The 26148-nt window shown below is 39.6% G+C and overlaps 1 protein-coding gene across 6 annotated transcripts in view; it reads right to left on the minus strand.

Annotated features, from left to right (window-relative positions):
- PPP1R9A (protein phosphatase 1 regulatory subunit 9A) overlaps positions 1-26148 on the minus strand; it is a 262027-nt gene that overhangs the window by 98242 nt on the left and 137637 nt on the right. For all 6 annotated transcript variants that reach the window (XM_075922340.2, XM_075922342.2, XM_075922338.2 and 3 more), the window contains exons 3-5: positions 17902-18034; positions 17269-17389; positions 4658-4762 (exon numbers count right to left, since the gene is read on the minus strand). In XM_075922340.2, coding sequence (XP_075778455.2) covers positions 4658-4762; positions 17269-17389; positions 17902-18034 — 359 coding nt within the window. The remainder of the gene's footprint in view (positions 1-4657; positions 4763-17268; positions 17390-17901; positions 18035-26148) is intronic.

Below are 26148 nucleotides of genomic sequence, written 5' to 3' on the forward strand. Positions count from 1 at the left end.
GCTCTGAAATCTGCAATGGTTTTCAAAGTGTACAGATGTGTTTTGGTACCAATATCCTTTGGAATACTTCCCCCTCCGCCGCTTCATTTTTTTCTCATGTAGCACCAAGACTGCAAATCTCCATACAAGATCAGATGGAAAATTCTTCAACATTACATGTCTAACATTTTGGGGATTAACACAGACTAATAAAAGGTGATGTCACCATTTGTCCTGTTACCCTGAATGACTTAAAATACTCTGCTACTGTAGCTTCCTGTTTGGATGCTCCCAGCTAGCGTACAAGCATGAACTGAGTGACTGTGTGTTAAGCAGTCATTGTTCAGCAACTCTGACTCTAGCAGCTTGCTTCTTATATCATAGCTCCACACTGTCGACCTCATTAGCCTTATTTACTACTTGAAGGGTGATGCATCACACATTCCAGCCCCACATTTTTCTGAAAACCTCTGTCCTGAAGCATCCAGCTCTCTCCTAAAACACTCAGGGAATGAATAAGGTTTGTTGCTCCTTTAAAAAGAGACAAAGCAGAGTTTATCACTTTAACTAGAGTTAAAAATCCTTCCAATTCAAAGAAAGCTCTAAATTGAATTAGACTAAAAATTAGGGTTGTCAAGCGATTACAAAATTTAATAGCAATTAATTGTACAATTAATTATGTGCACCTCCCCTGCTGACCAGGAGTCCCCAGCTGACCCGGACTTGGGGCAGCACTGCCCCTTTGAAGCACCACAGCGGTTAATATCATTTGAAGTGCTGCGGCACTTCAAAGGGGCAGCACTGCACCGAGCCTGGGGTCAGTTGGGGGCTCCTAGTCAGCAGGGGAGGCGCACACGATTAATTGCACATCAACTGACAGCCCTACTAAAAATAAAACAAGTTTACTAACAAGAGGACCTATATTAAGTGATATCAAGTAGAAAGAATAAAGACAAAATGATTATGAGAAAAAAAAGTGAATAGGCTTTTTAGTGGCTAAAACTTAAATCAAACCATGCCTTAAGGTAGATTTCTCAGCAGTCTTTTTCTTTCCAATCATGGCTTATTCTCTCAAACAGAACTTTCCTCAGAAGTAGAGAATGTTAGCTTCCCTTGTCTCCCTAGGTCAAAGATCTGCTCATATTGGCTATGTCTAGACTGCAGGCTTCTTTCGAAAGAGGCTCTTTCGAAAGCATCTTTCGAAAGAGCCTCTTTCGAAAGATCGCGTCTAGACTGCAGGCGGATCTTTCGAAAGAGCAATCCGCTTTTTCGAAAGAGAGCACCCAGCGAGTTTGGATGCTCTCTTTTGAAGAAGCCCTATTTACATTGAAGAACGCCTTCTTTCGAAAGAGGAACTTTCGAAAGAAGGCGTTCTTCCTCGTGAAACGAGGTTTACCGCCATCGAAAGAAAAGCCGCGTTCTTTCGAAATAATTTCGAAAGAACGCGGCTTGAGTCTGGACGCAGGGGAAGTTTTTTCGGGAAAAGGCTACTTTTCCCGAAAAAAACCCTGAGTCTGGACATGGCCATTCAGTTTACAGAGACTTCAAGCCCCTTGGTCGAGGGACTCATTTTTCACAACTTGCAAGAGCTCAGTCCCCCTTCTGTCTGTCCCAGTGACATATGCCAAGATGGCTTCTTCTCTCTCCTTTTATCTTCCTGTTTATCTCCTGTTTATCTCACTGTTTTGTCCACACGCTCAAGATGATCTCATGCTGTTCTCCTCCCTTACTGTGGACTTCCCATCTCTATGATGATTCATACATAGATGGGGTTTCTATTGTTTTTAATCATACCTTGCTTAATTCCTCATGTAGTCTTAATACATACATTCTCCAATGATATTAATCAACAGTATGTCATTAGTTTTCATAAAAGATTATACTTGATACATTTTTATAGCACATTAATACTATGAGATTCAGACACCTTGTTTTATATTCCAGTAAACCAATGAAATGTATTCCCAGATAAACCTTCCTTTTGTCCTTTTGAAAAGACACCATGCAGGCAGAAGATGTCATGCTGGTTCCTCTTTAGCAGATGACAGTTGAGTTGTTACCTCCTCCTCTTGCTAGCCTCATGGCTGTATTTACCTTTATTTAAACCTATATTTACCTGTGTTTAAACACGTTCCCAGTCTCTGCCTGATGACCAGGCTGGTCAGCCAAGCGAATATACCTCCTGTGGATGGCAGACTGCACTTATGCATTGCACACCAAACACATTTTAAGAACATGATTCTAACACATAGCATTGATTTTTGTTCATATCTTGCAGATACACATAGCAATAATATTAATGATCAGCAATTAATTAATTTTTCAAATATATCTTACATGACACTTTTGGGAATATATATCATGACAACAGTGTGTTAGGAGTGGGGAACATCTCAGGCCTGACAAAAGCGTCAACAATTTTTCTATAGCTTTGTGCTACCTTGTGTTAAATGAGGACTAGCCATCAGTCTTAAAAAAACCACAATTATAGCATAAAGCTTGTTGACTCCACTATGATTACATCAATAGCTGACATTATGCTAGAAGTTGTGCATAAATTCTGCTATCAAGGATCAAATGTAACCGATTTATTATCTCCAAATATGAGTTTAATTCTCACATCAGAAAAGCAGCTACTACAATAGACCAACTGACAAAGCATCTGAGACACAACAGGAAACAAACGTTGAACACCAAGGTACGGGTTTAAAAGGTGGGCATTTTGAGCATGCTGCTTTATTGTGCCAAGACCTGAACTAACTACAGATAGCTTGAAAGAAGGCTAAACACCTTTCACGCCTGCTTTTACTCTAACTATCAAACAGGAAACCAAAATTTCTGGCACCAAAGCACTTAAAGAAAAATTAGCAAGTCTAATCACTATTCTCAAACATAAATATCTCTGTTGGCTTGGTCATCCACCATGAATGGATACATTCTAAAGGACACTCTATACAGAGAAAATGTGGATTGAGTCAATCTAAATTCAAGAATATTTTGCAAGAGCGACTAGAAATCTTTCAGTGCTGACACTGTGATTCGGGAACATGAAATGATAGGCCGCAGTAGACGGCTGCACTTTGTCGAGGAGGGCAGAGAGGCTGAACTGAGGTGGTTGCAAGCAACGAAGCAAAGAGAATGTGGCCTCAATCATTAGTAGTGTACCAGCTTCATTTGCCAGCCCCCAGCCTTACACTTGCGCTATTTCTGGCAAGGACTTTGGCTAAATAATTGAACTTTTGAACCATCTGTGTTAGTCTGTAACTTTAAAAACAATGAGTAGTCCTGTGGCACCTTAGAGACTAACAGAAATATATAAAGCGTCATGAGCTTTTATAGGCAAAACCCACTTCTTCAGATGAGATGGAAGCTGGAAGCTCTTCTGAAGTGGGTTTTGCCCACAAAAGCTCATAAAATTATATAGATTTTTGTTAGTCCCTAAGGTGCCACAGGACTACAAAGTAACAGAACTGCTTTAACAATTCACAACTGTCTTTTGAGGTGGATGGTTGCCACCAATTCCCAGTTCTTATAGTTAAATCTGTGTGGAAGTCTTTGCAGGATTGGGTCCCAATTAATATAGCTATAACTGCATGTGCTACACAAAAGATTAATAGTTTATTGTAACTAAACTACAATTTTTACAATATTCATTTGTCTAAATATAAACCATAAAAAAGCCCAGCACTCTACCCATCTGCATGGTCTACACCAGTGGTCCCCAAACTTTTTATATCATGTTCCCCCTTTCTACTATCTGGCAAAGCCATTTGCTCTGAGAGGAAAGGATGTGAACAGGAGGAAGGAGGCGGAGGCTGAGGCTGAGGCTCGGGTCACAGCTGAGAGTGGGACCATAACTGAGGCCAGGGGCCGAGGCTGGCATGAAGCACAGGACATGAGGCTAGTGGCCAGGTCAGGGTCAGGGCCAGGAGCAGAGGTCAGGTCTATCCTCTGTGCAGTAAAATTTAGTAGCTTCAATTAACTAAAGGCAGCTACAGCTTGGATATTAGTTTATAATATGCTACACATTTTTGTTTATTGATTTGTCAGTTAAATATTTATTGAAATTAGGAGGTACAAGAGTATATATTCTTTTTATAGAATTAGTAAGAACATTTTGAGTTTACATCTTGTATTAAAAATTTTGCGCGATGAATTTTACAATATTTTCTAGCCTGTTCATTATTTTACTGGCACTTGCAACAATCCCTTTTAATTAATAGAAGCTAATGAATGAAGAACAAAATTTATAGCAAGAATATGGGGATAAACCAGACCAAGTAGTTGGGATAGGGTGGCTTGGTAAATTAGTATTGGGACAGTATTAGCAATGATTTTCCATCAGGTTTCTGTAGGACTATTTGGTGGCCTATGTGAACAACAGGTCAGAGCCTTTGAAAGAAATCAAGTTTTACCAATTACAACTGAGGATCTCACCTATCTGTGGTTTACATCCAAATCTTATTTATCACACAGTCACATCACCAAAAATTATTGACATAATTTATATCATTACTGGGAGTCCCAGCAGAGATGTCCCGGATAAAAAGGTATAGAGCCCTCTCTCTTTCCATTTCTTATACTACTCAGACCTCAAGAAACCAACACTTTTAATGATCAGCTAGATAACTTGAAATGTTTAGTACCATCAGTGTGTTCTTCAAACATAGTTACTCACCTGACATTTCCTTTGGTGTTTCTGAGAACTGTTGCAGCAAAATTCTGTGTAACACCAACCAGACTGATTCCATCCACTTCTACAATTTGGTCATTTACTTGGATCCTTTCAGAAAAACAAATAAAATCCCAGAATTACTAATTGAAACATTAATGAAAGCAATAGTTGTAGCTTTGAAAAAAGTGTTTGGGAGTTTCACAAAAATAAAAAAAACATAAATAACAGACATACTACATTATGCAGCAAATTTGGTATGTGATATATACCTCTATTCTGAGAAAGCCTATAAGTATAAGCTTAAAAGCATTCCTGAAGTGGGGCAAAGCATGCTTTATTTAGTAAATTAGTACTGCTGAATGTTGGATGCAACAGTAAAGGAAAAAATGTAAAATTATGTTGTTGCTTGTATACAGATACTTCATAATTACAACTTCAGACAATCTTAGTATTATGAGTAATTACATTCCTCCATATCAGTATTAGTGTACAGAATCATAGAATCATAGGGCTGGAAGAGATTTCAGGAGGTCATTGAGTCCAGTCCCTTGCCCCAAGCAGGACCAACCATAACTAAATCATCCTAGCCAGGTTTTGTCAAGCTGGGATTTAAAAACCTCTAGGGATGGAGATTCCACCACCTCCATAGGTAACCCATTCCAGTGCTTCACTACTCTCCTTGTGAAATAGTTTTTCCTAGTATCCCACCTAGACCTCTCCCCCATTGTAACTTGAGACCACTGCTCCTTGTTCTGCCATCTGTCACCACTGAGAACAGCCTTGCTCCATCTTCTCTGGAACTTCCCTTCAGGAAGTTGAAGGCTGCTATCAAATCCTCCTCCTCACTCTTCTCTTCTGCAGACGAAATAAGCCCAAATCCCTCAGCACAAAACCATGTGCTGACTTTTCAATGTAACCCCCTAATCAATGTACGTAATCACAGGAAAAAAAACTGCAGAGGCTGGAAAAATATAAAACTAAACTCAGACCTGGTCTACACTTCAAAGTTGAAGTGACTTAGCTACATCACTCAGGACTCTGTGCCATAGTTAGAACAACTCAGCCAAGAGTGTAGACACAGCTAAGCTGAAGGAAGAATTTGTTCACTGACATGCATACCAACATTCAGAGAGGTGAACCACACTGATGGAAAAATCCCTTCCACTGATGTAGGAAATGTCAGCTGTGATGATACAGTGGCACTGCTGAAGCATCAGAGGTGTGTTGCTATAGCAGCAATAATGTGGACATACTGATAACTTACTACTTAAATATTTTACTTGAATATTATTCAAGTTATTATACCTGAATAACTTACATGCTGTCCTTTTCTAAACAATCGTGAAGAACTATGTAAACCGCAGTTCTAGTATGTGTCACTACTTGAAAACTGAGCATTCTTTTAGAGCACCAGCATATTTTACTGTATCTAAAAAGCTACTGCTCATTAGATTATGCCTAAACTTCAGACATGATAAATTACCCTTGAGAAGGTCTGGTTTGTGCATTCCCTGCATACCAGGAATTCTCAGTGACTTGAAAGGGAATCTTGGGTGTAAAAAGAATGAAGGATAAAACCTTATATTGTTTAACCAGGCAAAAAAAAATCTCCTAGATTTTAAACATCTATTTATAACACAATCTACTGCTTTATGTGGCAAAGTTAAAAAAAATGTATTGCTACTTTGTGTTCTGTAGTACACATAAACGTGCAGATGCATCCCTAGGGCAGGGACTGCATCATCATTTTTAAAGGTATATGGAAGAAAGAGCTATATCAAATTTATCTCTGTGAGAAACATACAGATTCCAACAGTTTCCCAAAAAAGATAAAAATTGTAATGTAACATTTTCATGCACCTCTATCTGAACTACTTTATCAAATAACTCAGATTTAAAAGAAATCAACAGAAAGAGAAGATACAAGCTTCTTGTTTTAAATCAAGATAATTAAATATGGCACTTATTCCTGAACATATATAATTGATATGGAAGTTTTCCACAAGACCACATGCTCTAGGAATGTAAACTAGAAACTACATTTTGCAAAGAAGTACTAAAAATAATTCCACTCTCAGCTTTAGCATAACACCTCCCAACTTTTAAATATCATCTCCCAACTTTTTAGACTCTGCTGCTGAGCATAAATGGCTCCAGAGAGCTACTTTTGCAGCTTCTCAGTACAGATTGTCACTGTAGGCCAACATGGACCAGTGGATTATTTCCCATCAGTTTTCCTAACACAGTAACGTTTGAAAAAAATTGCTTTTGTGTTAGCATTCAAACTCCATCTCTGTAATATCACCAGAACTCTTTCCAGAATTCTTCATCAATTTGAAATATTAACATAAGAACAGCCATACTGGGCCATACCAACAGTCCATCTAGCTCAGCATTCTGTTTACCAACAGTGGCCAATGCCAGGTGCACTAGAGGGAATGAAGAGAACAGGTAATAATCAAATGATACATCCCCTGTAGACCATTCCCATCTTCCAACAAACAGAGGCTAGGGACATCATTTCTACCCAATCTGGCTAACAGTCACTGATGGACCTAACCTCCATTAATTTATCTGGTTCTTTTTTGAACACTATTAAAGTTCTGGTCTTCACAACATCCTCTGGCAAGGAGTTCCACAGGTTGACTGTGCAATGTATGAAGAAGTACTTCCTTTTTGTTTATTTTAAACCTGCTACCTATTAATATCATTTTTGATGACCCCCTAGCTTTTGTCTTATGGGAACAAGGAAATAATTTTTCCTTACTTTCTCCTCATCAGTCATGATTTTATAGATCTCTATCATATCCCCTCTTAGTCTCCTCTTTTCTAAGATATAAAGTCCCAGTCTTATTAATCTCTCTTCACATGACAGCTGTTCCAAACTCCTAATAATTTTTGTTGCCCTTTTCTAAAATTTTGCAATGCCAAGATATCTTCTTTGAGATGAGGTGACCACATCTGCACTCAGTATTCAAGATGCAGGCGTACCATGGATTTATAAAGAGGCAATAAGATATTTTCTGTCTTTTTCTCTATCCCTTTTTAAATTATTTCTAACATTCTGTTTGCTTTTTTGACTGCTGCTGCACATTAAGTGGATGTTTTCAGAGAGCAATCCATAATGACTCCAAGATTTCTCTCTTGAATGGCAATAGCTAATTTATTCCCCATCATTTTGTACATATAGTTGAGATGTTTTCCTATATGCATTACATTGCATTTACCAACATTAAAATTCTCTTGCCATTTTGATGCCTAGTCACCTAATTTTGTGAGATCTTTTTGAAGGTCTTCACTGTCTTTTTATACATGCAACTGTTGCTTTTACATTGAACATATTTCAATAACATAAAAAGGCTGACAGAGTTTGTTTTTTTGTTTATTGGTTCACTTTGGTTATCACTTCTCTGTGTATTATAATTATATTATATTATATTATTTATTTTCTTTGCTGCTTACTAATTTATTTTCATCCCTTATTTTGTATATGATGCCTAATACAGTAAAACCTGTGTTATCTGGCACACCCGGGAATTAGGGCGTGCCAGTAACCTAAAAATTCTGGTTATCTTGGGGTGCGGGGAGCCATGAGGGGCCTATGGGGGGGGGGACACAGGAGCCATGCGAGGGCCAGGATGTGGCCTGCTAGCAGGGGCCACAGGCTGCGGGGAGGAGAGGGATGTGGCTTGGTGGGGGGGGGGGGGGAGGACGGGAGGTAGAGATGGCAGGGGCAGCCTGCCAGGAGACTGAAGCGGGCGGGAGCCATGAGGGGGCTGGCCTGCAGGGGGTGCCAGGAGCCGTGGGAGCAGCCAAGATTATTACTGCTTGCTTCCGGCTGCTGTTCGCCCCTCCTCCAGGTACGTGCTGCACGCTCTTCTGAGGAGCGGCTCAGCACTTAAAGGGCCAGTTTCCTTTTTTTTGGTTTGTTTTTGTTTTGCTTTTCCTGGCGTCAGAAATTTGCTGTTTTCTACAGTTTTCTGGATGCTTAAGTTCCGGATAGAGCAGGTTTTACTGTATGTATGTATGTATCATACTTCATATATATATCACATTTATTTTCTAACAAAGTCTTACTATATGTTTGGAAAGAATCCTTGACACTGGAGACACCTCCAAAATAGGATATATTAATAACATTTTCTATGTAATTGAGAAATGGTTTGTCAAAAGATCAATGTCCAAAAACTTAAGGGGCATTTGCTTGCCAAAACTGCTTGTGTAATTAACATGATTCCACGTCCAATCTATTATTTGTGCACAAACGGACAGTTTGTCAAATAGCTGGTCATTTGCAAGTGGGAATTCCCAATTTGCACAGTGAATTATAGTAACTGTACAAAAATTGGGCAAGCATATGCTTGTATGTATTAGCATCCATTTTTGCAGCTGACCTTTTGAAACTGAGGCCTTTGTATGTAAAAATGGAATAAAAGTGCTAATGAAAAATGTACAGGTAAACATACAACATATGTCAAGATTACAGAATAAAATAAACAGAGTTCCTTTTCAGTAAACAGAATTCTTTCTTCTCTCTTTATCCATTTGAGATTTTGAAAATATAACTGTTAAGATGATTTTATCAGGTTTATATTGGATGGTGCACACAGGTCTTTACAAAATCGGTGTTAACTGACAAAGGGGCAGGAAAAAAATGTCAGTCCCAAAATCAACAGTATCCTTCTTTCTAAACATTAAAGGAAATTTTATAATATATTTGAAGAAGAGAGACAGTTATTTCAGTGTTTTCCCTGCCACTTGCTTCTTCCTCCATCCTGCTCCTGACTAGTTTTTAGAGATGTATTGAATGTTTTGGCACCAATCTAAATAACAACATGCTATTCCTCACTAGTTCCACTTTATATAAACAGGTGACAGTACTTTAAAAAAGTGTTTAATGGTATTTTTACTATTAATGAGATTGGTGGGTTGTCTTATTTTCTAAGGGTCAGTTCTTCAAGCTTCACTTACAGGGAACAACAGTTATTCATCTATATGGACTAATATAAGTTGCTGGAAAACTTGCATAATTGCTATTCAGAATCAGAAAGGGTTGCAAAATTAGGTCCTAAAAATCTGAATTAAAATTTAGTATATTTTTTAAGTTGTGAATCATTCCTCATTCCTCAACAGCTGCTCTCAGGTAAGTTTATTATTACATTTTCAAATAACCCATTATCCACAACACCTGTCCTGTTCTTAAACTGGGAAATATCCATACAAAGTAGCTAGCTTATCACATATCATAGGAGTATTGGTATTTCATATTCAGTTTGTCCATTGATTTCTTCACTTTTTATTACTCCTAATTGTCTATCATCCTATCCTTGATTTGGACTGGAGCTTACAGTAACCTTCCTGGTTAACTACCCTATATCTGGAGAAACATGAATCAAGTGGTGCCCAGGCATGGGAATTCCCTAATTTGTTTTTCCTGTTATATTCCAGCTCAGTTTTCCCCTTGATATTTTTACGGGCAGTCCCCGGGTTACGTACAAGATAGGGACTGTAGGTTTGTTCTTAAGTTGAATTTGTATGTAAGTCGGAACTGGTACATATTTTGGGGGTGGGACAGGGAGCTGGAGTTAGGTGGAAAAGACCCTGATTCTCATACAACTTCCTTATACTAAGAAAAATACATACTGTTTTGATATGAAGGTTTTTTTGGTTGATATTTTAATTAAAAATTGATTATAAGTTTCAGTGTTTCATGCTATATCCAAATCTTCCTTTTGGGGTACCTGAAAGATGCCAGTTATTCATTTAATAGTCAGAATCTTTGTTTTTTAGAACTAAAAAAAGTTTATTCAATGCATATTACTGTTCCAAATAGAATTTGCTACAGATGGTTCAGTGAAATGGGTATTAAGTGTAATCAATAGTCATTGGAGAGCACAGTGAAATATTGATACAATCAAAGCTGTTGTTGTATTCTGCTAAGCAGAAAATGGAAATCCCTTCCTGTGAAGTGTATGTGTGAATTTATCCACAGGATTAATTTTAAAGAAAAATTCTGTGTTGGGAACAGGAGTTTAGCCACAGGTGGGTCCTCATTGTCCACTCACCCACTTTGTAACCAGACCCATCCCCTTGAGGCTTACCCTGCTCCGCTCCAGCCAGGGTGTGAGGTTGGGGCTTATCCTCTCTTCCCTTCTGCCCTGCTTCTCCCCATTCTTGCCCACCCATGCCACTGGGTAATTTTTCAGCTTCACCTCTGCCAGGCTTGAAGGGACTTGTTAATTTCACATGACGCTAACAAGATACTTGCAGCTCTAGTGCTGAAGAGGGAAAGAGCTGTTGCTCCCAAGGTGGGGACTGTAACACAATGGGTCTCACTGCCTGCTGCTCCTGCTGTTCCCTAGGAAATTAATTTTTCCTCTTTTGGCTGGTGTCTTGTTCCCCCCAGCAGACCCGTGTCCTCTGCGGCGAAAAAGCCGCTCCGCGTCTCCCTGGTCTGCTGGGGGGAGGGGAGGGGGGCGCTAGCTCCACGTCTCCCTGGTCTGCTGGGGGGAAGCGCCCCCCGCGCTGCCGGAGGCAGCAACAGTGGGGGAGGCACCCCGCACTAGCTGCGCCCCCTCCCCGTTTGTAACTAGGGATCCAGCGTAAGTTGGATTGATGTAACCCGGGGACTGCATGTATACCTACCACCTCTTCTTGCTTTCTTCCCCCCTCCCATTTTTTCTTTCTGCCCCTCTACATCCCTCCCCCCCGACTTCCCTTCTCCCCCATTTATTTTAGGTCTGGGCATCCAACACTCTGGTCATCTGAAGAAGTGGGCTGTGCCCACAAAAGCTCATAATACCAACTACATTTTTTGTTAATCTTTAAAGTGCTATCAGACTATTAGTTGTTTTTAAAGTTTTTACAGATTTTATATCTTCCTCAAGAGCAAGTAATGCACAGAGTAATCTGCTGACTTTTTCAGAAAGACGTGGGAATTTACCGCAACTGTTGAAGTATGACAATTATCTCAAAATTACAAATATTAGAAATTCTACCTCAATCTTATTACTCTAGGATATTTGAGACATACCTAAAATATATATTCATATTCACTGCTAAAAGATGGTCTTTTTATTATCATTACTGATTTAATGATTATCACATAAGGATGAGATTGAAATAACACTCCACAGATGATGCACTGTAGATGTTACTTATTCAGGGACAAGCTGCTCCTTATTCAGAGGGCTATGTATCAGCATCATCATGTTCCCATTATCCCTCTGTTGCTTAGGGCAGCGATGAGGCTCCTCAACTCCTTGTTTCTGGTAAGACTTTCAATGGTTTCCCAGCTACCCCCAGGTTTTTCAGTTTGGCTTTCACAGCTCTTTACCAGGTTGTTTTTGGATGACCTCATTTTTGCGTGCCTTCAAATGAATCAAGTGTTTTGGAAAGAAAATGACAGCATTTTTTCTCAGGAGTCTGAGCATTAGTCAGTTTGAGACAAATATTAAAGGTGTCAAAGCACAAAAAAAAATAGTATGAGCTGGGATGTAATATTTCTTATTGGCCCATTCACACATTGCTAGTATCCTTGCAAGGGTCAGTCAGATGGATTTGGCAGGATCCAACACGACCATATTAACAAGCAAGGCAACTAAGGTAGAGGAAGACCACTGAAGGATATCCAGGAGCTTTTGTTGTGACTTGACCTCTTCCCTGGGGATCTGCAAGGAACCTGTGATGTGCTTTATTAACTCTTGGAAGTGGTCTGGAGTTATCAGCCATAGTCAGCAGAGAAGACATCTTTCTCAAATTAGGCAATTATGAAGAAATATTTGTTTGAGGAATAGTCTCTTTCTCTTCAATGGATTCTTGTGCCTGAGGCAATAGCAGAGGGGTATCTGAAGTAAGGGAGGAACATCTCTCCCTGTAGTCCCACATTAAAGACTAAGGGCCCATTGGGAATATTGCTGTTGATATGCAGTTCATTGGGGGTGTATTGCCATTGGAGTACAAAATATATCAGGGATGGCATACTCTGGTGCTTGTATTGGGCTTGTGTTTCCCTGACCTATTTTTGGTACAACTCCCCCCTCTTTTGAAAAGCATGAGGAGAATAACTTGTTTTAAGAGTAAGGGAACCTTGGATTGAGACATTCAAATTGGAGAATTCCTCTTCATCAAAAGGGGAAGCCGCAGCACTCTCTGAAGGTCTTGGAGATTCAAGAAAGGTCTCACCTCAGAGACAGTGTCTGTCTGTATACCAATAACTTTTTAGTACCCACCAACAAGGAAGACTCCAGTTCCTCCAAAACAAGTAAGCCCTCAGAGAATCTGAACTCTTGCAATACTTGGTGGTACTGAACAGCTCTAAGGGTATGTCTACACTACCCTGCTAGTTCGAACTAGCGGGGTAATGTATGCATACCGCACTTGCTAATGAAGCCCGGGATTTGAATTTCCCGGGCTTCATTAGCATAAGCGGGGAGCCGCCATTTTTAAATCCCCGCTGCTTCGAACCCCGTGTAGCGCGGCTACACGGGGCTCGAACTAGGTAGTTCGGACTAGGGTCCTATTCCGAACTACCGTTACTCCTCGTGAAACGAGGTGTACCGGCAGTTCGGAATAGGCACCCTAGTCCGAACTACCTAGTTCGAGCCCCGTGTAGCCGCGCTACACGGGGTTCGAAGCAGCGGGGATTTAAAAATGGCGGCTCCCCGCTTATGCTAATGAAGCCCGGGAAATTCAAATCCCGGGCTTCATTAGCAAGTGCGGTATGCATACATTACCCTCCTAGTTCGAACTAGGAGGGTAGTGTAGACATACCCTAAGAGTGTATGTTGTCCTGAGAAGTTCCTTTTGTTCAAAGTAGTTGATACCAGTGAGAGAGCCTCAGGAGACACCAAGACCATATGTGAAGCATAGTATCTTCACAGTACTGAGGCCATCTTAGTGGCCAACTTTGATGCAGACAGTACTGAAGGAACTGTGGGTACTATTCTCTTAGAAGTTGAATACTTTGTTAAGACAGTATCATTTCTGTTGTAACAAAGGTCTCTGTTCCAAAGCATGCTTGTTGTGCCCCTTTTTTTCATATGATACCAGAGCTCCAGGCCCAGGATCAATACTGACAGTGCGTGCAGTCTCAGCCATACTCAGAGTGGGACAACAGATCTCTGCAATGGCCTTGCTTCATGATAAATGAAGGTTTTTTTGAGGTAGACTCCTTCTGTGGAGAATGGCTCCTCTTTTTGTGGATCTTCTCCTAGGATTTACATAAAGTAGACACAGCTGAAAGTGCCATGCCTACCCTTTAAAAGCAGAGCAAATGGAGCACTTTTGGAGGCTATGAGAAATCTCTCCCAAGCAGTAGATATCATAGGGAAATTCATCACTTGCTAGATGGCTTACCAGCAAGAGGCACATTACTTGAAGCCCAGAGAGCCTGGAGTACTATGCAGCAACAGAATTTAGAAGGGGAAAAGTCCCTCTTTATAGTTGAAAGGGATTGAGAAAGATGATTTTCCTAAACAGCTAAATAAAACATAGTAAATAAAATAAATAAATAATAGAATAAAGGTATCTAGCAGTCTTTCCTCTAAGATGTGGGGCACCACAGCTTCACAGGTGACTAATCAGCCCTGCCCAGTCAGAGACTCAGGGCTCCCTGCATGGAGCTGATTGACTGGGCAGGACTGATTAATCAGCTGTGAAGCTGTGCAGCTTAGAGAGAACACTGGTGTCTAAGCTAAGTTGCTCACTTCCAATAGTAAGGGTACGTCTAGACTACATGCCTCTGTCGCCAGAGGCATGTATGTAGATTAGGCTACCAGGCATAGGAAAATGAAGCGGTGATTTAAATAATCGCCGCTTCATTTAAATTTACATGGCTGCTGAGCTGAGCCGACAAACAGCTGTTTGTCGGCTCAGCGCTGTAGTCTGGACGCACGGGTGTCGACATCAAAGGCATTTGTCGACCACCCAGGTAAACCTCATCCCAGGAGGCATACCTGGGTGGTCGACAAATGCCTTTGATGTCGACACCCGCGCGTCCAGACTACAGTGCTGAGCCAACAAACAGCTGATCAGCTGTTTGTCGGCTCAGCGCGGCAGCCATGTAAATTTAAATGAAGCGGCAATTATTTAAATCGCCGCTTCATTTTCCTATGCCTGGTAGCCTAATCTACATGCCTCTGGCGACAGAGGCATGTAGTCTAGACGTATAAGACACACTAACATTCCATGTCAGAATGAGATGGTTGAGAAGGAATTAATGGTTGTTCACCTATGCAGCTTTTATATAGTTCCAGAATGGGGTATGAGGAAGTGTAGCGCTCATGCACCAGCCCAACAAGAACTAACAAAAATCTCTGATTAAAGGCACAAGAGGTGTGAGTACCCATAAGCAGGGCTTGACAAATGGCGGCGAAATCTACTCACCAGCCCCACACTGCGCATATCCAAGACCGCATTACGCATGCACGTGCCGCCGATGAATGGGGCAACCGGCTGAAATCTACTCGCCACAAGCGAGTAGAAACAGCAATTTGTCGAGCCCTGCCCATAAGGACACTATTTGCAGAAGTAACGCTTTACTTTTTCACGAATGCCACAAAGGGCACTTAATTGCATAAAAGTAGGAATGGCTGGCCATTTATATGTTTGACAATATTATTATTATTAAATAATATTAGTTCCATGTTCAGATATCCAAATTAGAATCAGGATCCTGGTGAGCTAGGCAACAAGCAAACACATATAAAGCCAGTTCTTTGACCAATTAAGTTCAGAATATTACAACAGAACTGGCACATGACATAAAAAGTCCAATAGCAACACTTTTTAATTAAACAGTAAACTCAGAGGTCATACCTTATAGTTAGAGAATTGCTAATAAAATACCTATTTTAAAAAATCAGGAGAGAGGGGAGGGATCAGGAAAACTGCAGGCTTGTTACTTTTACCTCAATAGTATACATAGTCCTTGAATAAATTTCAAAAGGGAAATCAGTTAAGAACATAGAGTTAAATGGTAACTGGGATAAAGTATAATACAGTTTTACAAAAAGTAAACCATGCCAGATGGACCTGATCTCTTTCATAAGGACAACTGATAATTTAGACAAAGAAAATGCAGTCAATCTAAGCAAACTAGATTTTAGTTTGATACAGTCATGAAAAATAATTAGTTAAACTGGAGAAAATCTGAATTAATATGAAAATTGAAAGACAAATAAGGAACTGGTTAAAGGGGAGACTGCAATGGCCCATGCTAAAAGGAGGGAGGTTAATAGTGGAGTTCCTCACAGATTAGTCATCAGCTCAATCTTATTTAACATTTCCATTAAGAGCTTGGAACAAAAATCAGAAGTGTGGTAATAAAATCTGAGAATGACTCAATGTTGAGAGGTATTGCCAATATAGAGGAAGATCAGAACATCATACAAGCAATTAAATAGGTGGAGGAATTGGAATTCATGCAGACACTGACAGTAGTACATCTTGACCAATATGGCATCATTTCAAGAGTACTGGCTGATGGACTGGGTGAGAGAAAGTGGGTTGCTACTTTACCAAAGTGGAGAATAGGGATCTGCAATAGAACTACTGATGAGGATGCTTGAAATAAGAACATAAAAACGGCCACACTGGGTCAGACCAAAGGTCCATCTAGCCCAGTATCCTGTCTGCCGACAATGGCCAATATCAGATACCCACAGAGGGAAGGATCACAGCAGGTAATCCTCATGTGATCCCTCCCCTGTCACCCACCTCCAGAGAAACAGAGGCTAGGGATACCAATTCCTACCAATCCTGGCTAATAGCCATTGATGGACCTAATCTCCATGACTATATCTAGCTCTTTTTTGAACCCTGTTTAAGTTCTAGTCTTCACCACATCCTCTGGCAAGGAGTTCCACAGGTTGACTGTGTGCTAACTGAAGAAAAACTTCCTTTTGTTTATTTTAAACCTGCTGCCTATTAATTTCATTTGGTGTTTCAATCGTGCTGAGTGAACAGACATTCTGCTCTGATGATGAAATGCTTGCCAAATCACAACAAGCACAGATTCAAGAAGTTAGCAAGATGAAATAATCAGAGGAGATTGGAAGGATTCAGTATTCTGTCCACGATACTCATAAACAGTTGGATGGACTGCCAAAATGGTATTGGCATCTCTATGTAGTACTCTACGGTTTATCTAATGTCCAATGTGGATAGCCATTGCTCATTCCTGTTTGCTTGTCAGATTGTGTAAAGTACGGGTAAGTAAATTATTTGATTTATATGAAAATGTGAAACTACCTCAAAGAGAAAACCACCATCCAAAGATATTTCAGCACTTCTAATTTTGGATTCCCAACTTGAGAAAGGCTAACAGCTTGGTTTTCAGGAAGTTGTGAGGAACCAACCTCTGTAAATCCAGCTTCTTTAAGGCATCACATGTGAAATAACCAAAATGATTATCTTCTGAAATTTCAGATCATTACTTTTATTGAGAAGCTTGCCTTTAGGTACCCAGATTAAAACATCTGGGCATTACTACTAACTCAAATCTCTAGTTATAAAACTAGCCATATGCAGACAACCAGATATTATTTTCTATAAAAATCAAAATCCATAATAACTATTGATGAGGAAGATTCCAAACACTGAATCTAGTTTACCTGCCATCTCTTTCGGCTGCTCCACCTTCTGTTACTGTTTTGACAAATATTCCCAGTTTTTCAAGACCTGCATCTGCTCCAACTCCCATTCCAATAATACTGATGCCAAGTCCATCTTCATCTGTGGAGAAGACAAGTAAAAGCAGCACTATGTATTTAATTTTAAAGTAATCTGGCATTTTAAAAAGTACATTTGTGCTCTGGCTTTTGTTTTCTTCTGATTTTTTTCATACGATCAACCCCCTTTTTATTATTTCTTTGGTGAGACACTTAATTTTCTGCAGTTTTAATAATACACCAAAGATGGATGGCATTTGCCATCTGGAAAAGGTTACCACAGTTATACAAAATGGCTATTGTTCCAGAGGAGAATAAAAAGTTAATATGAAAGTTCACGCCAATTAGCGTGCAAGCTGAACTACAGGAAACAATACTCTTACACAAATAAAAATCTGTGTGTCTTTGAACTAGTTCCTTATATAACATTATTGAATATTTTTCAGTCCGAAGGTTGAAGAGATTTGCAATGGTTTCTTGGGAATTACAGTTTTGCCCTCCAGGCAAGTGCAGCAATCCCTTTACAGATTTGTACATCAATTTAGAAAAATTGCAAATAGTACACAGAATGCATACCTTTTTCTAGTTCCACTGGAAAAAGCTCCAGTTTTTCCACACGCTTTTCAAGTTCATATTCAGCTGATGCAGCCACTGGGTCAACTTCATCATTTCTCCGGTCATAATCTTCATTGGAGTATGTGTTGAAAACCTTTGAAAATATGCCAATATTGATCAACTATCCACTCCAGAAAATACTATAAATTTAAGAAAAGAGCTACTATATATATCCATTTTATGGCTTTTTCTATTAGTGTTAGAAATGGGTTTTTAAATCAATGTCCCCCATTTCCCCTCAAAGTTCAGGTTTTTTAATGAGTGCTTTTATCCAAAACAGTCTGCTAAGGACTGAAAACTATTCTGAATATAACTAATTCACTTTTATCATATGTACTTATAAATGCAGTACATGTTTTAGAATGACTGAATCATTCTACTTCTTTAATAATTAAACAAACAAGCATATGGTTGCAATCAAACATTGCTCCAACACTAAAGCAGAATACATAGGAACTACTGTGGTTAAATGTCCCTTGTATTTAACCTCAACTGTTAACGTTTTTCTGAGCATCCAATTTGCACACACACAATACCAAAATTCAAACCAACTTCTGCTAAATAAGAAAATTAAAATCTACCCATAAAATTAAAGATTATGCTGCAGCTTTAAATTGAAAGATTACAGTATGGCATTATTACTGTACAATTAAAATAAACAGATTTAACATTTCAACTTTATTAAATGAGATGTTTAATATGTATGGTATACACACACAAACTTTTCAAATGCTACTGTAACTGCAGTAAGTTTGTTGTCTTTGTTTATTAGGGATTATTAAGGCCTTCTGTAATCGAGGCCTCAAAAAGTTATAGCGTTAGAAAGATGGAGAGAGTTGTTCAGATTTTTGATACTCCGCTTTATTTGGATAATCTTTTTATTTACTTAGTTGCCCCAATGTGGCAGTAGTGAAGGAATATACAATGCCATGTCTGGAGCTAAATATTCTAAATTCTTCTGTCCTACATTTATTGTTGCATTTGTTACTTTAAACAAAGGACACATCATACCATACCCATGCCTCCACACTGTCCACAAAATTTCACTCTCTCTACCCTTTTCTGTCTTTACAAGTGCTCCACCCAAAGGCAGAATTAGGTAGCAAAAAAATAATTATGAGCAATACCAAGTGCACGTACCAGAAAAATACCAAAACGGAAAGGCCAAAAGAAGTCTTCCTTGACTACAACTCTGTTCAGATGCTAGTCAACCACTGACTCCATGCGAGAATTGCTCAAGGCTATCACACCACAAGAGGCAGGGAAAGCCAAAGGCAGAGCCACAGCTAAGCTCAGCACGGTCAGACCCTGATGTTCAGCTGTCCATTTAATATCTAAAAATTCACATTCAACTTTTACATTTGAATTCTTAATAAAAGTGAGAGAGATCAAATGTAAGAAAAAAGGATGCTTCTCATCAGATTTGGTGGTAGAGAGATCTTTTACGCATTACAAAAATGTTTGTGCCGCAAATATTAAATACTGTATGCCCTAAATAAAAATGGCAGCAACTGCTTTGAAAATGTTACTGTGTGATACAAGTTTTAAAGTTTAGCTCCTAAAGAGCACAAAAAAGAAAATGATTATAGCTTAAATGGTACTGTTAGTAGAATCTGAGTTGTTCCTACCTAGCAATCTCACAGCTGAGGGAGCAACCTCATTGACTCCCCTTTTGTTTAAAATTAGTTTCACTCCACGTTTATTTTTTCAATTACACAAATTGGAAAAAATCTACCCATCACCTATCTTTTTTTATTTCTTTGGCATTCATTCCTCAATTCGACTTTATAACATTTTTTGAATCTTTGGAAATACTGACTGAAACAAAGTAAAAATAATGATACTGCAAAACGAAACCCCCTGTGCAGTCTAGAATGCCTTCTTTGAGTTACAAATCTCCTCATCACATAAGAGATTACTTTCCAGCTTGTAGGCATACTGAGTTTTTGATGGTGTCTTGGCACATTTTTGCTTTGGATTTAAGCTTAGAGTTTGCATGCTTCCTCAAAGAAGCTAAACTTATCACAAGTTTTCTTGGCAGAACTCTTTATATTAGTAGAACTGTCAAGGAAACCTTACAATACTACTGGGAACACGAAGAAAGCAGTCATCACTCAAAGTACTGATGCTTTTGTCCAAGGTAATAAAATCTTCTCTGCAATGCTATGGAAGCAACTTAGTCCGCAACACATTATTTCTCTTAAAATAGTCGCTATATTAAGATTATTGTAAAGAATCCGGTTGCATAATACCATGTTGCTAGTAACACAGAAATGGTGATAAAGTTGTCATGCTCTTTGAAGCAGCCCACAACTGTGAGTGCCTACTTCAGGGTAGACTGTGCGAAAACAGGGCAGACACCCTGATGATGTGTTCTATAATTAGATTTCACCAATACAGTAACAAATGTAAAATCCTATATAATTATATCAGTTTTATCAAGGAGTTCCAGACAGTCACCTCAGTTTCTCCTGTCCATCTTGCCATCCAAACTAGTGATGTAAAACTGTGGTTACCTGACTAATTGTATAGTCGATACAATTTGTATTGACTACACGATTAGTTTATACAGACCGCTTTGCAGAGTCATAGTGGGGGTAGTTCCAGGAGGCGGCTCAAGCCAGGACTGAGCAATTTTTAACAAAGAGAGTAACTTTAACAGAGAAGAACTTACCAAGTATTATAGTGGATTATCTATTATTGACCATTTTTAAATCAAAACTGGAAATGTCTCTAAAAAATATCTGACAGCCTTCCCCCTTTGCAATCTGGTCCCATTGCTGGGACCCTGTTGCCCTCCTGTCATATGAGAGTTAAGGGGGCTCAAAAAGGAGGTTGGCTTCCCATAGTACCAGACATGTGGAACTTTTCCCCTCCCATTCCCCTTTTTTGTTAAGGGATGCTTTCCCCTAATTCCCCTTCCAATCCTTTTTGTCTCAAAACGATACCCTTTGTGTAATGAGTACCTGCAATGGACATCTGTCAAAATGGGGCATCCTCAATTACTTTGGCTGAGACAGAGATTATGAAACTGGAATATAAACACTCCCTCCCCCCAGTTACCTGGAAGGGTAATACCTCCCCCACTCCCTGCCCCCGTCTGGTCCATCCATTCCTTGTTCTTCCTTACTCCATACAGGTAAACTTCCCATTTCTTTCTTATCTGCTGCCAAATGCAGAAACAGCCTCCTATAGAAGCAAACCCCCCTTTTTCTCCTGGCAGGCAAGATAAGAACCCACCATATATAGTTTTCTTTTAAGAGATCCTAGTCTATTAATTTCTTCTACTGAAACTACAATAGGTCCAAAGGATGACATTTCCAGATACAACAGAAAGTAAACAATAGGTTTCTCTTTATACCATTTCAGGCTATAAAAATTTGGCTTACGAGTTCTAAAAAGATTAATTTTCTTGGGAAGAAATATTTTACATAGAGTATTTTTAGCAACTGGTAGATTTGCAAAGGGTTTTTAAACATGAAAATGCCTCTTTGAGCTGGTCAGGTGTTTAAAAAGGAGTTTCCTAACTGAAGTACAAATCTTTCTGATTACCTTTTTTAGTGGTCTACTTTAAGGCCTAATTAATGAAAGTTAATAGTATCTTTACCATCAAGTGAATAAATATCTTGTGACTGTTTTATCTTATAAGCTCCTTTTGATAAACATATCATTTTGTATATTTTAACTTGTATTTTAAGTTTATTACATAAATATATTATTTTCATTATTACATAACAACAACATTAGTAGTACAGCATGTTCAATGGCATTTCAAAGTTCATGTCTTCCCAGATGTGCATCCCAATGGCTGTTAAATTAAGAAAGTGTAGGAAGTCACCTTAAAATAAACTTTTCAACTTCTGTTACAGAAAATTATTTTGTGTTTTCCTGAATGATTCTCACAATGGGCTTGAACAGATAGAGAGGAAAACCACATAGGCTCTTTTCTCTATGGTCAGCATTCAGGCAGAGGACTGCCTATAGAGCAGTGAAAGGAAAGTAGATAGGAGTCAAAAGCCTCCTGAATCAGCCCCATTTGTCTTTGTGTTCTGAGATGTAAGACTCACACACAGGATCTTGACTGTATCTCTGACACTAAGGAGAGCCATGTGTCTTGGAACACTCCATCACACAATAGGCAGAGAGATCCTGCCATGGCAGACTGTGTGAGGATTTCACTGATACAAAGTCCCCTATTATTAAATGAATGTGTTTGTTGCACTTTCTGAAAGACTCTGTGGATTCTTTGCTGCTCCTAGAAATAAAAGGCCTAATTCTGATCTCAGTTCATATATTCTACGATAAGAAGGGACCACTAGAATCATCTACTTTGATTTCCTACATACACAGACTGGAGAATTTTCCAGACACCGAAATAATGATTTCTGAAAGAGATCTAATCTCATTTTAAAGACTCCAACTGATAAGTCTTCCACTTCCCCAGTAAGGTATTCCATGTTTAGTTACCCTTATATACTGCATCTTATTAAAAGATTGAATTTGTCTTCAGCTTCCAGACACTGGATTTTCATATGCTTTCATCTGCAAAACTAAAAAGTCATCACTATCAGTTATCTTTTCCATGTGTAAGTACCCATAGAAAACAATCAAGTCACTTTTCAATCATCTCTTTAATCATTTGAACAGATTGAGCTCTTTAAGATTCACACTGCAAAATATTTTTTTCCAGCTCCTGAATCATTTCTGTGGCTGTCCTTTCAACGATCTCCAGTATTTCCATGTCTTTCAAGTATGAACAGCAGAATTAGACAAAGTATCCTAGTAGAGGTTTTCACCAATGCTGTCATGGAGGCCAAATCACTTCACTACTGCTATTTCAGATTCCTTTTTTATACATCCAAGATTATACCAGTGATTTGTTAGCATAAACAGTTAACTGATGAATCTGGGCTCATCGGTTAAACTTCATGATTATACACAGGTCCCCTCCCCCTGCACTGCTGCCTCCATATCAGAGGCAGTAGCACTTGGTGCGGGGCAGGTGGGAGCCAGTGCAGAAATGGCTTTTAAGCAGACTCCCTTTGAGCACCAACTCCCAGGGAGCTGCTCCCCCCCCCCCCCCCCCATACTGCTGCCTGCTTAAAAGCTGTCTCTGCGCACACTGTCAGCAGGGGGAGGTGGCTCTGCAGGAACTGGTAAGAGCCTCCTGCCCTCCCCCCACCCTCCCGGGTGTAAACATGTAGCTGCTGGAAATTTCAGCAGTTACACTTTTACCAAAATAAGTGCATTTTAACACCCCTAGATTATACCTGATTTTTAAGGCCCCTTATATTAAGGCTGCTGTTGAGATAGCCCATTCTGCATAAGATGATCCTGGTGAATTGACTACTGATGAAAGCTATGGAGATGAAAAGAAGCTAAAGAGAAATAAGGTGGCAAGAATCTGTGAAATTTCTGAAGAACAGTTAAAAAGCTCTGGACCTACACTAGAGAACAGAGTCAATCCTTTCCAAGTGGCAAAACAACATTATTTTACTGCTTTGCAAGTGTAAAGGCAGCAAACAAGACTACTGTTAATTACTGCAACATTACTCTTCTATCTGGCCTGGGAAAAGTTTTTGCTTCTGTCTTGTTGACCTGATTTGCTGATGTCTTACACCTAATTCCAGAAGGAGTAACAGGTAATTTGAATTAAGGACTTAGTTCGAATTACCGTTTAACTGCCACGTGTACCCATGGGCACTTAGTCCAGACTAGTGGCATTTAAAAATGGCGATCGGACGGGAACATGCAAATAAAGCCCGGGATATTTAAATTCCGGGCTTCATTTGCAAGTTCAAATGCCTACATTAGCCTCCCTAGTTTGAACTAGGGGGCTAAAGTAGACATACCCTTATAGAGTAAAAGGCCACCACAACATGCAGGCTTCACTCCTGGCCATAGTTCATCTGAAGAAGTGGGTTTTGCCCATGAATCTATACTATATATATTTTTGTTAGTCTGTAAGATGACACAGGACTGCTCATTGTTTTTAAAGCTTCACACTGTGCAGCTTATCAAGAAGTGCGAACAATTCAAGTGCCCCATTCATACTGCATTCATAGATATCATGGCTGCATTTAACTCTCAACAGTGAAGCTCAAGATGGATATTCTGTATGATGATTCATCAAGATGCATTCTTTAAATGGAAAAAGAACTACTTTCTATTTGTTTTCAAGCTTACAGTACATGTCACTAAGATATATTTTTAATATGTTTTGTGTGATGGAATGTGATACCAACACAAAGACATCTAAAATGAAAGTTGAGAACAAATAAGAGTGCTGACAATAAAAAATTCAAAACCTAATCTCTACAGAGATTAACTAATGCTACTTTGTAAATTAATAATACATAATAAGTGAAAGAAAACTTATTTTTAAATGAACAAATATGCATATTGATAGAAATGTACTGATAATGCATATGCAAACCTATTGCAAAACCTCTTTTTAGTGCTTTTATCTGGAAGAGCACACAATCCACACTTGCGACTTACAAGCATCAAATGTGTCAAAGCCTAAAAAACAAATGCAATTTGCTTAATTATGGAGGTATGGCAGCAAATTCTAGAGCATGGAGACAAAATACATCAGATATTTCAGCACCAATTGTGAACAATATATTTTAGCTCAGAGGAAATATTTTTGAAGGTTATAAACAGGACAATTTCCTTATTGTACAAACGATAAATAGAGTTCACACAGAATCATAGAATACTAGAATTGGAAGGGACCTTGAGAGGTCATTGAGTCAAGCAGTCAAGTCCCCTGCTCTCACGGCAGGCCCAAGCACCATCTAGATCGTCCCTAACAAGTGTCTGTTTAACCTGCTCTTAAGTATCTCCAGTGATGGAGATTCTACAACCTCCCTAGACAATTTAGTCCAGTATTTAACCACCTTGACAGTTAGGAAGTTTTTCCTGGTGTCCAACCTAAACCTACCTTGCTGCAATTTAAGCCCATTGCTTCTTGTCCTATCCTCAGAGGCCAAGAACAATTTTTCTCCTTCTTTTAGATACTTGAAAACAGCTATCATATCCCCTCTTGGTCTTCTCTTTTCTAAACTAAACAAGCCTAATTCTATAAGGAATGATGGAAAGTTCATGTTTTCTAGTTCTTTAATCACTTTCGTTGCTCTTCTCTGGACTTTCTCAAATATCTCCATATCTTTTTGAATGGGGGTGCCCAGAACTGGACTCAAAGGGCATTGCTCGGGGAATTGAAGCCTGGTCTCCTGAGTGACAGGCAGGAATATTCAGCACTATACTAATGAGGAAAGGAACATGGCCTTTACTAGTTAGTATTGTAGTCCTCCAGCCCAGCTGGCTCCTCCATTGCCACTGGTCCCCACTGCCCTTCCAGCTCCTGCTGCCCAGTCGGGCAGCCCCTTTGCCTCTGGACACCAGGCTCCTACAGCCCTGCATGGCTCCCAGGCTACAAAGTAGAACACAAAGAGAATCAAGAACAGCAGTTATCTACAGATTTTGTAAGTTATTCGCATAGTATTAGACATCTCCACAAGTGGCATAAAATAGTGATCATATACATAAAATTGAAACCTCTTTTAAAATAGCTTTTTAATGATTCCTAGTCAGAAACTGTGATTATTAAATGCTTAGTCTTTAAAATAGTTATAAAGGGTTTAATAACAAAAACCAAAACAGAAGCCTTGTAGCAAAGACTAAGAGTGCATTTGCAAACACAGCGGAGTACACAAGTTTGTTTTTAAAAACCTACAGTAAAACTCCAATGGTCCGGCATCTGATGGTCCGGCACTCCTGATGGTCCGGCACCATCAGGAACCCGGAAGTGCTCCGCAGCCGGACCATTGAAGCTGCTCTGCCCCCAGCTTCCCCTATTCAGCTGCTGCTAAAACTGACCAGTGGCTGAATCGGGGAAGCCGGAGGCAGAGCAGATGGGGTGCTGCCGGGTAGGTTCTCTAGCGCTGCCCCTGGGGGCTGCGGGACCAACCCGGCAGCACCCCAGGCGTCCTGATTCAGCCGCTGCTGAGACTGACCAGCGGCTGATTCCAGGAAGCCCAAGGCAGAGCTGCTCTGCCTCAGGCTTCCTGGAGTCAGCTCTTGGTCAATTTCAGGAGCAGCTGACCTGGGGAAATTGACCAGCAGCTGACTCCAGGCAGAGCAGCTCTGCTTCAGGCTTCCTGGAGTCAGCTGCTGATCAGTATCAGCAATGTCTGACTTGGG

This window comes from Pelodiscus sinensis, chromosome 2, assembly GCF_052426305.1.
Source record: "Pelodiscus sinensis isolate ZL-2025 chromosome 2, ASM5242630v1, whole genome shotgun sequence".
Classification (NCBI taxonomy): Eukaryota; Metazoa; Chordata; order Testudines; family Trionychidae; genus Pelodiscus; species Pelodiscus sinensis.